Source organism: Phyllostomus discolor, chromosome 7 (genome assembly GCF_004126475.2).
Source record: "Phyllostomus discolor isolate MPI-MPIP mPhyDis1 chromosome 7, mPhyDis1.pri.v3, whole genome shotgun sequence".
Classification (NCBI taxonomy): Eukaryota; Metazoa; Chordata; class Mammalia; order Chiroptera; family Phyllostomidae; genus Phyllostomus; species Phyllostomus discolor.
In genome coordinates this window covers 102,084,426-102,100,064 of record NC_040909.2, presented here as the reverse complement: position 1 = coordinate 102,100,064, position 15,639 = coordinate 102,084,426, and the positions used below count along the sequence as shown (strand labels likewise).

Below are 15,639 nucleotides of genomic sequence, written 5' to 3'. Positions count from 1 at the left end.
TCGTCATACAAAACAAGACATAAAGAATCTCATTTCTATGTGTCACTATAAAAATGAAAAGCAGTGAATATAAATGTATATAAAATGCATTTTATATACACTAGTAGACTTAGTAGACGTCGGGCGTTTCTTCTCAGTGAGAGAGGCCAGCTGTCCTGAGTGAAGCGGGCCACGTGTTTGTGTAAGGACAGATGGAACAGGCACAGGCTGAGCGAACTTCCCCGCATGCGCAACCTGGCAGCACGAACTCTGGGATCACTGCTCAAGGTACCTTTGAAGCAGTAACATTTTTCTAAAACCAAAGTCTAACCAGCAACATTTATGGAACTGTGGCACCTAAGAAAACTGTGGCCATTACATACAACGGAATCAGTCTGAGCCCGTGCTTGGCGCAGGCCCCTCTCCTAACTTGCCCCGCCTCTTCAGCTTCCTGCGGGTCAGGCAGTCTGAGGCTTGTCAGGGAAACTTCAAAAACTTAGTAGAGTACAGAATATTTTCTTAATCAAGTTCAGATCATCCTAAACCATTTCAAAGCTCTTTGCCTTTATATGTTAGCAGAGCACCTAAAAATTCATTCAGCAAATTGGTTAATACATTTACATGTTAATGAAATAACTACTACTGACTTTGAGTAAGTAAGGAAACTGTAATTTAGTGCACCAATTCACTTACAAGTAAGTCTTCTAAAATAAAGTTTCCAAAAGTTCAGAAATAATTTAGTCACATATTAAAGTTAATTTCAAAATTAGTAAATACCACTAATTAAAAAAAACATAAAATATGACCTGCAAAGTAAAATGTAAAGTTGATTCATTTAAAATTCCAATATTGTTTTTCAAAAATATAAGGGAATAAAAATATGCCCTGGAATCTCATTAAATTGTGCTATATAGAAAAAAAACCTACAGGAAATAATGGAAGAATACTTTAGTATTTTCAGTACAAATATATTATTTCCAAATCCATGGAGTAACTAATTCTCAACCAAATGCTTTCACATTAATAAATACCATTTTTCTTATATAATATATGTTCCCAAAGGGTTGAAAATAGTTTGTTTTTTTACATTAGTTAACGTACCCATCAGGGTTTTTATACCCATGTACTTTCTTCATTTTTTACAGTTAGTGTCAAGATCAATTTTATTTCTTTCTAAATTTAACTATCACAAAATTTAAATGAGTAGAGTGAGAACCAATGTCATTACAATATCATATGCAGTTGACCCTGAACAATGTGGGGGTTTAGGGGCACAGACACCCGCTCAGGCCCCACAATCAGAAATCCCTGTATAAATTTTGACTCCCCCAAACCTAACTATTAATAGCTTACTGTTGGCTAGAAGCCTAACTGAGAACATAAACAGTTGATTAATACTCACTTTGTATGTTATATGCATTATATGCTATATTTTTATAATAAGGTAAGATAGAGAAAATAAAATATTAAGAAAATCATAAAAAAGAGAAAATATATTTACAGCACTGTACACATTTATTGAAAAACTCTGCATGTCAGTGGGCCTGCACAGTTCACACATGTGTTGTTCAGGGTCGGCTATGTATTATAGTGTCATGGGATTTAAACTAGTTGTGAATGAAACATTGTGGCTGCAACTGAATCTAAGTGGCCACTGGAAAAAAATTTTATTTAAAGAGACAGAAAATAGTATGAGACTTCTTATATTGGGATATTGGCTCCTAAAATAAAGCTTATACTCTAAAGTAAACATTACTATAAAATATAGAGAAAAAGAGTATGAAAATTAACTTTCTTTTTCCTTTTTTCTCCCATTTTAAATAATGGGAGTATATGTAAATAATAATGGGAGTAATGGGAGTATATGTAAAATTCTAGTCCCTAAAATTGCTCATATGCTTAATATTAAATTTTGTAAGTGTGATGTTAGAAATCTTTGTAAGATATAATACAATGTTTAGGATGTACTGATGAGGAGTTACTCATTAACTCGTAATTTTGAAGAGGTCCCAAGTTAAGATACCAATTTTCTATGCATGACCTTCCCTTTTGGTAGAGAGAGGTAGGATGTCCAAACACAGAACATGGAAGAACTACTGGCAGGCTTCAGCAACGCTTAAAGGTGCACTGGTTGTAGAGGGGTATATGAGCATTTAGGTAAACCTATTCTAAAAACTCACAGCCAGTTAAATGTCCAGTGTCACACAGAGGTACATCAGAGCATTGAAAATTGTTTTATTCATTTATTAATCAGATATTTATTACTATTACCACTGCTTTAGAATCATAGTCAAATTTTATATGATGTACTATTCCAGACTTTCAAAACATACCTAAAACTGTTACCTTCAATTTGAGGAATACTTTCTTTTCAGATTGCAACAACATTGAGTTACCTCAAAATGTGTATTCAGAATGGTTAAATGTCCTGGCAATCTTAAGATTTTCATATATTAAAGGTATTTTACAAATATTCATTCACTTTTTTTCTCAATATAAGATGTATAATTTAATGGCAACACATTTCATGTAACTCTTACTGTAGTAACAAGTAATTGGTAACATTACAACAGTTCTGATGGTAATAAGAAGCAGACTTCCTGGGTTCAAATCCTGGTTCTACCACTTGACAGTCTCATAGTCTTGGGCCAGTCACTGGACCATTGTCTGCTCCAGTTCCTCAACTGTGTAGAGGGGGTTATGAAGAGAGTACCACCTCAGGTCGTCATTATGGGGATGAGTGAAGCAGTAACAACAAAGTGCAGGTAAAGCATTGGGATGTTTTGCTTGGCACATAGTGTTAAAACTTAACTGTTTTCTACAATGTTTATTATAACAAAACATGACAGTGACTAATGATAATATAAGCCATTACTAACTTTGGAGCATTTAACAAATGCCAAGCACTTATTAAAGTAGATGCAATTCTTATACTATGTTTAACCCTTAAAATAATAGTAAAAACATTATATTACAAAAAGTGTAGGTCTTTAAAAACATCCTAATGTATACATATCACCATAGCAGATAATTTGCCCCCTGGAACATAGCAAGTGTCACCAAAATGTTCAAATGACCCCTTCATCCCTCTGAGAGATTACTACTTCCAGGATCATGGTTAGAAAACACAAATGACAATATGAAAAGTACCTGCTAGTTAATCAGTTTTGCTCACTCATCAACTCTTGATTATATGGAATATAATCAAATTTTCAGTATGGGAAAATCACAATTTACTAATATCATGGAACTTTAGGATTACTTGCTGATAGTATTGAGAATGTAAAGTCCCTAAAAGTAAAAGATATGCTTAATATAGATATTTAAGTTAAAATCATCTGATTAATACAATCAAAGTATTCAACTTTTTCTTTGAAAACTCTGATGTTAGTTTCTTTATTTTTTATTAAACATATGAACTTATTGCAAAAGTATTAAGATCTTTTGTGCCAAATAACAATAATTATTACCTTGACCAGTATATAAATATCTCATACATATGTAAACTCAGTATTTTTGTTATTCAATACACAACTGCTAGTCATGAAGGTTTTTAATGATAGCTTGAAAACCATAAACAAATTTTATAAATTAAAATTTAATAATGGTTTGTATATACTTTAGTTATGAGAAGCATTTCACATACTAAATTAGTCTGAGTTCATAAAATTATAACAGTCACAATATGGACATTTTAATATTTTGAAAATTATGGATTTGAGCTCAGTATTACTGTATTCACTATGGTAAGAACAATGTTATTTTATCAATGTAGAAATGATAAACACTATGCATAGAATATGCCTTGTGCTCCCATGGATTACCAAGGTCTCTAATAGTCCTTCTAAAATGCAACAAATGAAGCTTTATTTTCATACCTTACACATACACCATGATAGAAAAATTCTGAGCATGGTGTATTCTGTTAAGAGTCTGACATCATATAAGAAAGCCTTAATAAAATTAAGAGTTTTAGAAAGTATATTTTTTAAGTTAAAGGTTGACTTTTTAAAAGTGACTGTTTAAAAATGAACTCATTTTTTTCCCTCCTTTACCCTCATCTTCCATCCCACCTCCCCAGTCCCTGCCTCTTCCCACCCCCTGCCACACCTGACACAGCACCTGCCCATGTGGCCTAAGACAGCCACACCCACTTCAAAGACCAGCAGACAGCAGGGACCCCTGGGACCTTCCAGGAGCACAAAGGAACCTGGAAGCAGCAGGAAGAGGGTCTTGCCAGAGGACTCAATCACTCTCTTCTCCTCTACTGACAAAAACACTCTTCCAGAGAAGAAAGCAAGTTCTTTGCCTTTGACACAGAAACCACTTTCTCTGATACAGAGGAACTGAGAACCGAGGATACCAGCTGTGGCTTCTGTAATGTTTCTGTATGTCTGAGAAAATGCGGCCACGTTTCTTCAGGGACGAGCTTCCTTAAATGGAAAGATCCATTATTACGGGTCCTACTGGGAGAAGACAAAACCAAATGCAATAACATAATTTCAATAAATGGTAGAAGAGGCACGATAATAAATTTTTTCTCTGGTATTTTTCCCTAATTTCCAGGGATAGATTTTACCCTAAAATGAGTAGTACATGTCAATACAGAGAGAGACCAGGTTGTGAATGAAGGTCTATCCATTTTCAGCAGAAGTATCTAAGTACAGGCTGATCATTTGTTATTTACACCATGGTGAAAGATTTAGAGAAAAAGTTCTTTTTTCTTATAGCGTGGAGAATGTTTAGCCCGCCAGTCCTTTGTTTAGTCCAGTGTTCAGAAGCTTCTGCTCGCCTGGTTCCTCGAGGTTCTCTTCATTCCTCTCCAACGGGGGGAGGCGGCTCGCACAGCTTGTACAGCCTAGAAAGGGGCACGACACAGTGTGACAGAGGCCTGACATATTGACAGTACTTGAAATGTTTTTATTAGTATAACAAATACATTAGTATAATAAACACATTGACAATAATTTCTTGGTTTGAGAGGCATTACCATATTGCCTATTTCACTAAAAATCGCATATGAATTAGCAAACTGTGGAATTTCAGTTCTATTATTGAGAAGACACCCATGTCTCTGCACACAAGTATGACTGGTCGAGCAATGCTGCTTTTGTGGCACCGGCAGCTTCTGCTCCGGTGCCTGCTGTTCCTCTAGCTGGCGGCAAAACTGATTCTCTAATTCCACGAAACGACATTGTTGTAATTACCATCATGTCTATCATCATCTTGTAGCAAGATAACACCTGTCTCATAGGGGATCTACCGATTTTTCTAACCAGTTGTAGAAATTGGCTTCATTATGTACCATCTGGTGGTACGGGCAGCTGGTGTGGAATGGCTGCATGGCCGAGTCCTGAATCCTGAACACTGAAGGCACAATTACTTGGTTTTCCTAAGATATACTGTATTTTTCAGACTATAAGATGCACCCCCCCCACCAAGTATGGGAGGAACGATGGTAGTTAATGCTGCTGTTGAGTTCTGTTTATATCGATATTGCTGAAATATTATGTCATTTATATTATTAAATATTTTACCACATTTTTTTGCTTCAAAAATTTTTTTCCTCTTCTAAAACCTAGGTACGTCTTATGGTCCAAAAAATACAGTGTATGCCCAGCTTTGCCCATCCTCCTCTCACCTGCCCACAGAATCAGGTGGAGATGCAAGTAGGCCTGGGAATCCAACTGAATCGGTGGAGACATTGGGAGATGGGAAAATGTTCCCTCTTTGAGTCCCAGGTCAAGTTGCTTGAGACCATACAGCCTTGAGGCAAAGTTCAGGGAACTGGCCTAGGATTATACAAGTTGTGCTCCATGCCCCCTCACTGCCCCTGCCAATGGTGTAATCCTAACTCCAAAACAAAAGGGAACAGAGCGGCAATAGTGACCATATCGGGCACACCCATTATTTAAGGCTTAGTCTGAGAGATCAGCTGGCTTAAGGTGCCTGGATGTTGGACTCCACCTGTGGTCCTCAGCTGTGCTCACGGCCATGCTGGTTCTCCCTCAGAGTTTGGTCTGATGGTCTAAAACATAAGGTGCAGGCTCCCACTTTGCTTCTTTTTAAAAACATTCTAAACCCAGGGCTAAATGAGTTGTTGACAAACTTAGCAAATTAAAATTTTTTTCTCCCTTCAACACTTAATCCTATGCTAATTCTAAACCAAAGAGAAAGAATGAGAAAGATTTAATATTGGATTAGAAATGTAGTTCACAAAATGAACTTTCTTAATCTGGAAACACATGGAAGAACTTAATGCCTTGAAGGTTTGTAAAATGTACTTCAAGTCTGGAAGGTATTTAATGCTCCACACGTCAACTCCAAGGAAGAAAACAAATATTGAAATAAGGATATCTCACATCAGAAAGGCTATTTCATCCTTCCCGGAGAAAAGAATACATTAAAATGAGCTGGAAGACTTCAAAGCTGCCTTTTTTGTTTCCCAGCTAAAGGTTATGGTGTTGCTTCAAACTGCCTTCCCAGGGCTGGGATAGCAGAATGATTAGAGAGGTCTTTTCCTCTTGAATGCCTATCCTCTCATTTCCCAACATGCCGCCTGGTGAGTGGGAAGGTGTCCTCCTGCAGAGCAGACACAGTCAGGTGGGTGAAGGACATCCTACCTGGTGAGATCTGGACTGAGCCATCACAGTCGTTTACTTTGAACTGCATGTTCCCACAGAATGTAACTAATGCCACTGGGCAGGCGAGTCTTTGAAATGTCTGCTTTGCAAACTGGTGAAAAGGCTACTGCCTATGATCAGCTAATGAAATAACAGCTCTGGGTACTGCAGAGCTGGGCAGATTCAGCTTCTGTGAGGCTTCTTGGAAGCAGCTCACGGTAATTTGAATTCAGACACATTTATAATGGAAATTGTGGGACTTTGGGAATTTAGAACAAGCAGATGAAATCTGGAAGTAAAACGAAATAATAAGACTTGGACTTTTACTCCGCATGGAGGAATTTGGTTTGGGGCAGCTAAATTGTTGGGTAATGGCAGTCTTTGTTTGCCCCAAATTTGGGGGCCCTTTCTTTTCTCATTCCACTCATGCACAGCAGTGGCCCTGCACAAAAAAAGGTTTGGTCCTGGCTCCACTTTCTTCTTTTCCTGTTGCAGCTGGTATTTCAATACAGCCCAAATCTAAATCTGCAGAGTAAAACTTTCAAACTGCAGTCTATAGATCATGCTCTTCATCTTTGTACATGGCAAAATACAAGTTGTGTTCAAAGGAACCAGAAAGCAAATGTCTCTTCCAAGGCTAAAGTCCAACAATACTCTGCCGCAAGGCAATTTCCCCATTATACAAACGTTAAAGTGTCTCAGAGGATGAATAACCTAACTAAATAAGGTCACATAACAAGAACTGGGGCTCAAACCATCTTGTCACTTTTAACCACTATAGTATGATGCCTCTCAATTATACAAATTAAAAAAATAAAGCTTTCATTACACAATAGTTTACAGATTTTGTAATACAATAGAAAATAAGACTAGCATGCCATTCCATCTGAAATATGGTATTTAGTTCTTGGTGAAGATATGCTTATTGCTCTGAAGAGCCAATGCACGAAAGGAGGGGGATGAACCTTATTTGTCCTGCTCACAAAAGCATCTCCACATGGATGTCCCATTGATCCTTAGTCTGAACTGTACCACACTGAGTTTACAACCTGTTCCCTATAGGTGCTCTTTTTGCTGTGTCTTCTATCTCAGGGACCAGAACCATTAACCCCTTGTCACCCAAGCCAAAGATTTGGTGGCCATTCTAGGATCTTTCTTTAACCCTTCCTTCTTTATCTAATTAGTGTTCAAAGACTATTAAGTCTGTTCACTAAACATCTCTCTAATCCCTCCTCCATCTCTATCTTCAATACTATTATAATCTCCATTCAAGCTCCTGCCTACATTTCCTCTTAGCATTCCTCTGATGGACCCTCTGAATGTGGCCAGAGATAAATTTTAAAATTTAACTATTCCAGATACAAAGAGTGTTTATTAATACCTCCCTACAGTCTTCAAGTTAAAATCAAAACACTTCAATATCTCATATGAGTCTCGTTGTGGTCCAGCCCCTGCTTAGGTTTCCAGCCTCACTCTGCATCATTTTTTAAACACATTCAACCATCAGTCACAGAGGTCTCGGTGTAGCTTTCAAAGTGGGATGTGTTATGCAGGCCTTGGCCTCAATGCATCAGCTGCATAGGACATCTATTGCCATGCTGGCTGGGCCAGAGCTACTCTGCTCCTCCCGTCTCCCTCCCCAGGCTGAGGCATGCGCCCCCTTCTCTGTATTCTCATGGCAATCTGTGCCTATTTCTGCCACAGTTCTTAACTGTATACTATTTCCATTTCATTCAACTGCCACTCTGTTGTTCATATCAGTGACTAATGGAAAAGACTATATCTCTAGTTTTTAACAATGAACCTGACCCCTACAAATGCATAGCTGAAATTCAATAGATGTTTGCTGAGTGAATTTTTTAAAGTGAAAGAAAGTAGATGGTTTTAGAAAAACTATGAAAAGATTGGTTAGAGATTAGAGTCAAATATTATCTCAGGCAGAGGTAGCAAACTTTATCTCCATGAAGACATTTGCAGAAACAGGACCCTGGATTTGCCTGTGGGTGGTCTGGCCTTAAGAGCCAAATGTGTTTTTCAGTTAAATGCCTTTGGGAAAGGAATCCTCCTTCCCAGCTGGGAGGGAATCCCAGCCCCTTTGTGGACCTTAGCACTCTCTTACCTTCTACCTATTCTTATAGTTAAGTTTTATTCACTTCATCTCATCTCTTTAAGTGAAAGCTCCTTGAGTGGTTAAACTATTTCTATCTCATGTTTAGCTTTCCCACAGAGGATAGCAGAGTGCTTTGCATTTCTTAGGTCCTCAATACATATTTGTAGAGTGAATGAAAGAATAAATACAATAAAATTTAAAAGTTACTCTAGCTCTCTCTCTCTCTGAAGACTATTATTCCCTTGAATAAAAAAGTCCACTTTATAACTAGCACATTTTATTGAGTTTTATTTCAAGTGTTTTAAAACACAACCCAAAAAACAAAAAAGTGAGTTCATCACTTTCTTTTCTTATATTCAGCCTTCTATTGGTTTATTGATTAGGATGCTAAAGTCTTATCCTACCCCACTGTTTATTATTGTTTATAAGCTCTAGCTAAGAAGACCTTGCTGAGGTATTATCTTGTTTTCTTATTTTGAATTTAACAGTGCACTTGGTCTATTATCCAAATATACCATATCTGTTCCAGGTGCTAGAAAATGAATGCATATGTGAATGGTGAGTGATTATTTAGCAAAAGAGAGTCTTAGATTCATCTAATAAACTGTGAAAGATAATATAAGTAAGACTTGAGGATTAAATAAGTTTAGGAGCAGCACTAAAAATAGATGCAATTAGAACATGAAGGCTTCATCCATTTTTAAAGGAAAATATGTTTTGTTTTTTTAAAATACTTTCACTGCCCACACAGATTTTCCGGAATGAAGAATAACTTCATAAATGCTGCGGTTATCATTTTAACGCTGGTAACTGCTTTGTACACAGAAACAAAGAGTGTCTCATCTGCGGCAGTGCTTAGAGGAGCCTACTTTTTATTAAAATGCAAATGTAGAAAAGCAACCAAATGTAAAAAAATTACCTAATTTTTGTCCTATTTCAAGACAGATGGCCGCTTACCCTAATGTCACCAGGGAAATCAAATTACCAATATTTCTTTGATGGCTATTGCCACGTTCATTTCTTTTAAAGGTGGATTAGAATCCTTTCTTATGATGATATGTAAACTCTAAATATTTGGTTTGCTAACAAACAAAATGTTAATTCATTCATGTATTCATTCACTCACACATTCTTGAAATCAGATATTCACACATAGGCACTATAATGAGCAATGAACAAAATTGAAAACATATCCCCTGCCTCCAAAGAATTCCTATTCAAGTTGGGCAAAGAGACATGTCGCAATATCTCGCAACACAATCAGGGTTCTAATCGACCAATACAGAAGATGCTAACGAAGCATAAAGAGGCAGAAAACTCAACCAAGGCTTCAAGGAAGAAATAACATCAAAGTTGGGTTTTGTGGTTAAATAGGAGTTTTTCATACAGAAATAGATGGGAAACGCAATCATGCCAGGGGGAATAAATAGCATGTACGATCATAAAAGTATAAATGAAAATGGCATTTTGGTAGTTTGACGCCATTGGAATATAAATTTTCATAGCAACTGTGTGGAGTTTTGTTTTTGAATTCATAATGAAACCTACAAAATAAAATAATGCCAGGACTTGCTGTTTGCTCCTCGCAGTTTGCTTCAGCTAAAATTCCATTTCACCCTGAGAGCATTTATGCCTTCTCACATTTAGTCACAAAATGTTTACAAGGCCAGTTGCTATGACTACCGTCAGTTCCACATGGGGCATGGCCTGGAGCAACTGCATTCACTGAGACACTGCCCTGGACAGGGTGGAAGCCCTTTGGGAAAAAGCGCGGAGCTGGGAAGTCACTTACTTACCTGGGTGCGGACTGCGGGGTTCTGTCTCTGACTCCCAGATTCTTTGCAGTGTTCTGAACTCTTGCTCCCTGAAAAAAAGGTAGGGAAAACCACTCTTAGTTCTCCATTGCATTAGTAATTAACATACTATTAACATTTGAGTGTAGAATATTTATTCCAACCAGGTATTTAACATCAAGGGAGACTGGTTGAGTAAGAGAGAAATCATAATCTGAGCAGTTTCAAAATGAATGCTTTGAACAATCAAAACATGCTGATACATTGTTTAAAGGGATGGGTATGTATTCCAACAGCCATTTAAATCACTTGAAATGAGTTTAAATACAGCTTCCTGTTCACTGTTTCATCTATGCCTTTATTCCTAGAAGCAAGCACTATGTAAGACAGTAGGAAATGGGCAGGTTGTGAATATCCCGTGCCTCCACTTTTGTGGAACAGGAACCACAGCCCTATCGCTCAGTGTGCCTGTTTTGTCCTCACTGAAGTTAGCTATTTTAAACTTTATAGTATTTATCAAGAAAATGGTTTGTTTGTTTGTTTATATTGTTGTGCAATTACAGTTGTCCTCATTTTCCTCGCATCACTCTCCTCTACCCTACCTATCCCCATCTTCCGCATTCAGTTCTTCCCTTCCCCGTTGCCTTTGTCCATGGGTCCTTTATACATGTTCCTTGATGGCCCTTCCCCTTCTTTGCCCCATTATCCCCATCCCCCCACCTCTGGTTATTGTCAGTTTGTTCTTTATTTCCATGCAGTTCTAAAACAATGTCTGGACCAGGCATATTCACGTAGATTTCTGAAATGCAAGAATTCTGCCTCAAAATTTATAGCACAAAGATAATGTACTTCAGTAATGAAAATGTCTTTCTAATCTGTCAGGTTCATGAATGAAGCTATAATCACTGTTCAGTTCCTATAGGGAATTAGTTATCACACAGAACAAAACACCAGAGTGTGGGGGAGAGAACAGATAAAGAGGAGGGGTCTGAAGAAAGGTCTGCAGCTCTCTCCTGCTGCCACATTCTAACTTACGGGAAGGGAAAGAAGGAAAGAAGAAAAGAAGAGAGAAAAATTCTCTCAAAATGGGCCAAATACAGGAAAGCAAAGAGAGGAAGGGGTGGGGGGGGTAGTAAAAAGAGATGGAAAGGAATTTAGGAATTGCAATTAGACAGTTTTTTTAAACAAAAAAACCCTTCATTTGAAGTAATTTTAGACTTAGAGCAAAGTTGTTTATAAAAGTAGAACAGAGAATTCACATACTTTTTTATTTGTTTCTTGACTTCTGTCCTGATAAACTCAGGTTATGCACCCCTTACAGCACTTGCCTGCTGGTGCTGATGGGATGGTGGTCTGCCTACACGAGTGTCCACCCAGGCACTGGACGAGAAGGGCATCCTCCCAGGTCCTTGGTCTTAGTGCCCAGTCCAGTGCCCTGATACCTTGATACTGTAGCTAAGGAACCAGAACCCTCGGAAATCCAAGTTTTTACTAAAGTGGTCAAAAAAGAACTTTTGGGTAGGCTTTTACCAAAGACTACTTGAAATGTTTAATTTACTAGACAAATAACTTTAAGTTTATAATGTAAATGGAAGTGTCTACCTCAGCCTTTTATTAATCAGATCAGTTGGTTATCCTGAAGATTATTATAATCATTACAAAAAAATATATAAGAAGCACATTACCCTTCCTTCTATCTTTCCTTCTAACTCAAGCAGTTAATTAAAATAATTATGGAAAGTACATATACAGAATCTGTACATGAAAACTATACTGCAATTAGAAATAAGAATAAAAAAATCATGCTGAAAAAGTTCTCCCTAAAAAAAAACTAAAGATCTTAGAAAATATAAATCATTAACCTGGCAAATATTCTATTCAGTCTCTGGAAACAGTCTCAGTGGTTGAAAGGCCAAAGGAATATCTTTCATTACACTTACGTCCCAACTACTGGGATCCCAGGCTGGTAGGAGTTGGCTTGCAGATTGGATCCCAGCCAGTAATCCCACTGCCTGAAACTGCTGCACACTGGTCAGAGGATCAGCAGCAGAAGGATCATTGCAAAGGTCTACCTCGGTTTCTCTAAAGAAAGGGCCTGGGCTCCATAGTCTTTCATAAAGAAGGTAGAAATTAGTACTTGTCTCTCAGAACCATTTAGAGATGTCATAAAAACTCGAAGCGGACAAACAAGCAACAGAGGAAGGGTTAGAGTTCTAAATGTATTTATTCAAAAACAATAGGAGGAAGATGGAGTGATAAACACTAAAAATGGTGTGGATTAGAAATCAATAGGGGTTTTATATGGAACTTTGTAACATTTTAGTCTTTTTAAATCATATTTTATAAATATAAAGTAACATGTACTAATGCAAATACAATATATATATTATGTTTTAAAGAGGTTTACACCAGTTAAACAAGTCATTAAGACCTACATAATATTGTTTTAACTTTTTCTATTTTTTCTATCCCCATTTTCAGTTATGAGAATTTCAAGGTTTTCAATGTTTAAGTCCATATACTTAGAATATATATGTAGCCAACTCATAATTACTCCCTTACTAGATTACTATTGAAAGAGGTTAATACAGTCTCAGTCTGCCATAAACCACAATTTTGAGACGGCTTCTGCAAGTTTGATTGCAAACTTAATCTAATAGTAACAGAGTGAAACAGAAAGGTTAGGCTCTTTCGGTATGTTTCAGCACCCAAGCCCCAATCCAGATATAACCAATCACAAGTTTGCCCTGGCCTACTTTTTAACACTGAATTTGTATATCCACACCAAAAAGTTCTTTCTAAACCCACTACATTTACATCTGTATATGCTCTTTTCCAGCTGAGCTACAATGTCATGTGCTTCTCATGTATCAAACTTTCATTTAACAAATCCTCTTGGAGCTTGTGAAACCTCGGTTTTCATTCTTCCGGTCTGGGGTCCACAACCTGAAGCTCCGATGTACGTGCATCTGCCGTGCCTCATGTCCATGCAGCAGACCCCAGGCCAGCACTGGCCTCACTTTTGTTTGTTTGTTTGTTTGTTTGTTTGTTTTTCCCCCACCCCTTCCCCAATCTATTCCCTGCGATTCCCAGAAAGTGACATGTGGCCTTTTATGTCTCCTTCTCATTTTGCCCCCAAACCACCCCTGCTCATTTTGCCTGGCCAACTCCCTTTTCCCTCCAGTTAATCTCTTAGACATCCTTTTATTCAGGTTTTCTATGTTTCTTGGACATCTGTGCGGTCTTCTTCCCTGGGATTGTTTCTTATTCATGTCTTACTCTCTCTGCCTGGAAAAATGCCCATGCCGTGCAGGCACCTGTCAGACACCTGATAAGTGAACAAACGAACATTGAAAACCCAGGTCCTGTAGAACAACTCCCTACAATGTGAGTGAGGCTCACCTGCTTCCGCATCACGTCTGTAGCCTGCATAATGTAGCGAGGAGGCAGTCCGTGGCTTCTGGCCAGAATGATGGCCTGCTCCACTGTCACACTCAGGGTGCACCTGCATGCAAAGGCAGGGGCAAGTCAAATCCCACTGGTTCCTGGTAAGCGCTTCAAGACAGAAAACGCCGCCCCCAAATCTACCACCTGGGAGAGTCACTCATTTTCCCTTGGGTACCTCCCATGAATACATGATATACACATGTTTTATTATATATTTACGATTTGATGTTTTAAAATTTCTGTTTATTTTTTTTCTTATTAATCTGCCTCTTATTACAAGGGTCTCAGCTAATAACTTGGAAGAGTAGAAGAAAATTTAATTTTCCTCCCCTACACTAATTTCAAAATAAAAAAGCACCAGGCAAAAGTAAAGCAACTAAACAATAAACCATTGATTTTTCTACATAGTACCTGTTTAAAATAGATTCTAAAGAGCTATACTGGTGGGGCCCAAAATTAAGTATTTAAATTTAAAACAAATCCATAATGAACTATGTTTATGAGAATGTTTATACACAGAAAATTAAATAAGCAGAAACATAATAAATTCTATTATCAGGGAGCATTGTTTACTGATACTTATGTAATTTAAAAATGACTTAATATTTTTCATTCATATTTACAAAAATAGATCTATGCTGATTTATGCTCCATCTCTTAGAAAAGTAAACAGTGAAATTAATATTCACTAAGATCAGAATTGATTGGAAAAGAAGCTTGTTTCTTGGACTCAATCTGAAAGACTGTAAAATTTCCAAAGGAACCTTTCATTTTGATTAGTTATACAGGAATGTGGTGCCCAGAGCAGCCCTGAGAAAATTCAGAACTCAGTCCCTGAGTTCAATGATTGGTGAGCCTTGTGTCTTTTCCTTCCCTTTAAGACATTTCTCTTTTTTAAATTTATTTTTTAAATATATTTTATTGATTATGCTATTACAGTTGTCCCATTTTTCTCCCCTTTATTCCCCTCCACCCTGCACCCCCCCATCAGCATTCCTCCCCTTAGTTCACGTCCATGGGTCATACATACAAGTTCTTTAGCTTCTCCATTTCCTACACTATTCCTTACCTCCCCCTGTCTATTTTGTACCTACCATTTATGCTTCTTATTCCCTGTACCTTTTCCCCATTCTCCCCCCTTCCCCTCCCTGCTGATAACCCTCCATGTGATCTCTGTTCCTCTGACTCTGTTCCTGTTCTAGTTGTTTGTTGGTTTGGTTTTTTTTTTTAGGTTCAGTTGTTGATAGTTGTGAGCTTGTTGTCATTTTACTGTTCATATTTTTGATCATCTTCTTTTTCCTAGATAAGTCCCTTTAACATTTCATATAATAAGGGCTTGGTGATGATGAACTTTAACTTGACCTTGTCTGGGAAGCACTTTATCTGTCTTTTCATTCTAAATGATAGCTTTGCTGGATACAGTCATCTTGGATGTAGGTCCTTGCCTATCAGGACTTCTTTTATGTTCTTTCACACCTTTCTCTCCAGTAGCTCTTAGGGCCTGTGGTTAACGATTTGTTAATAATTTCAGGTGCTAACCTCTGAAGTGTTTTTTTCAAGGGTAGGTTTTGTATACATTTAATAAAAATGCTCATTAGTTTTAGATGTTTTTCCTAAAATTTATATTTAAATTTTAAATATAAAATTTATATTTATAAATTTTAAATTTATACTGTTTAAATTTATA

General features: G+C 37.4%; 1 protein-coding gene across 1 annotated transcript in view; it reads right to left on the bottom strand.

Moving 5' to 3' along the window:
* Positions 1-2,475: 2,475 nt before the first annotated feature.
* PREX2 (phosphatidylinositol-3,4,5-trisphosphate dependent Rac exchange factor 2) overlaps positions 2,476-15,639 on the bottom strand; it is a 221,529-nt gene continuing 208,365 nt past the window's right edge. Inside the window, 3 exon segments of the mRNA XM_028533661.2 lie at positions 2,476-4,837; positions 10,509-10,576; positions 13,908-14,010. Coding sequence (XP_028389462.1) covers positions 4,792-4,837; positions 10,509-10,576; positions 13,908-14,010 — 217 coding nt within the window. The 3' untranslated portion in view covers positions 2,476-4,791.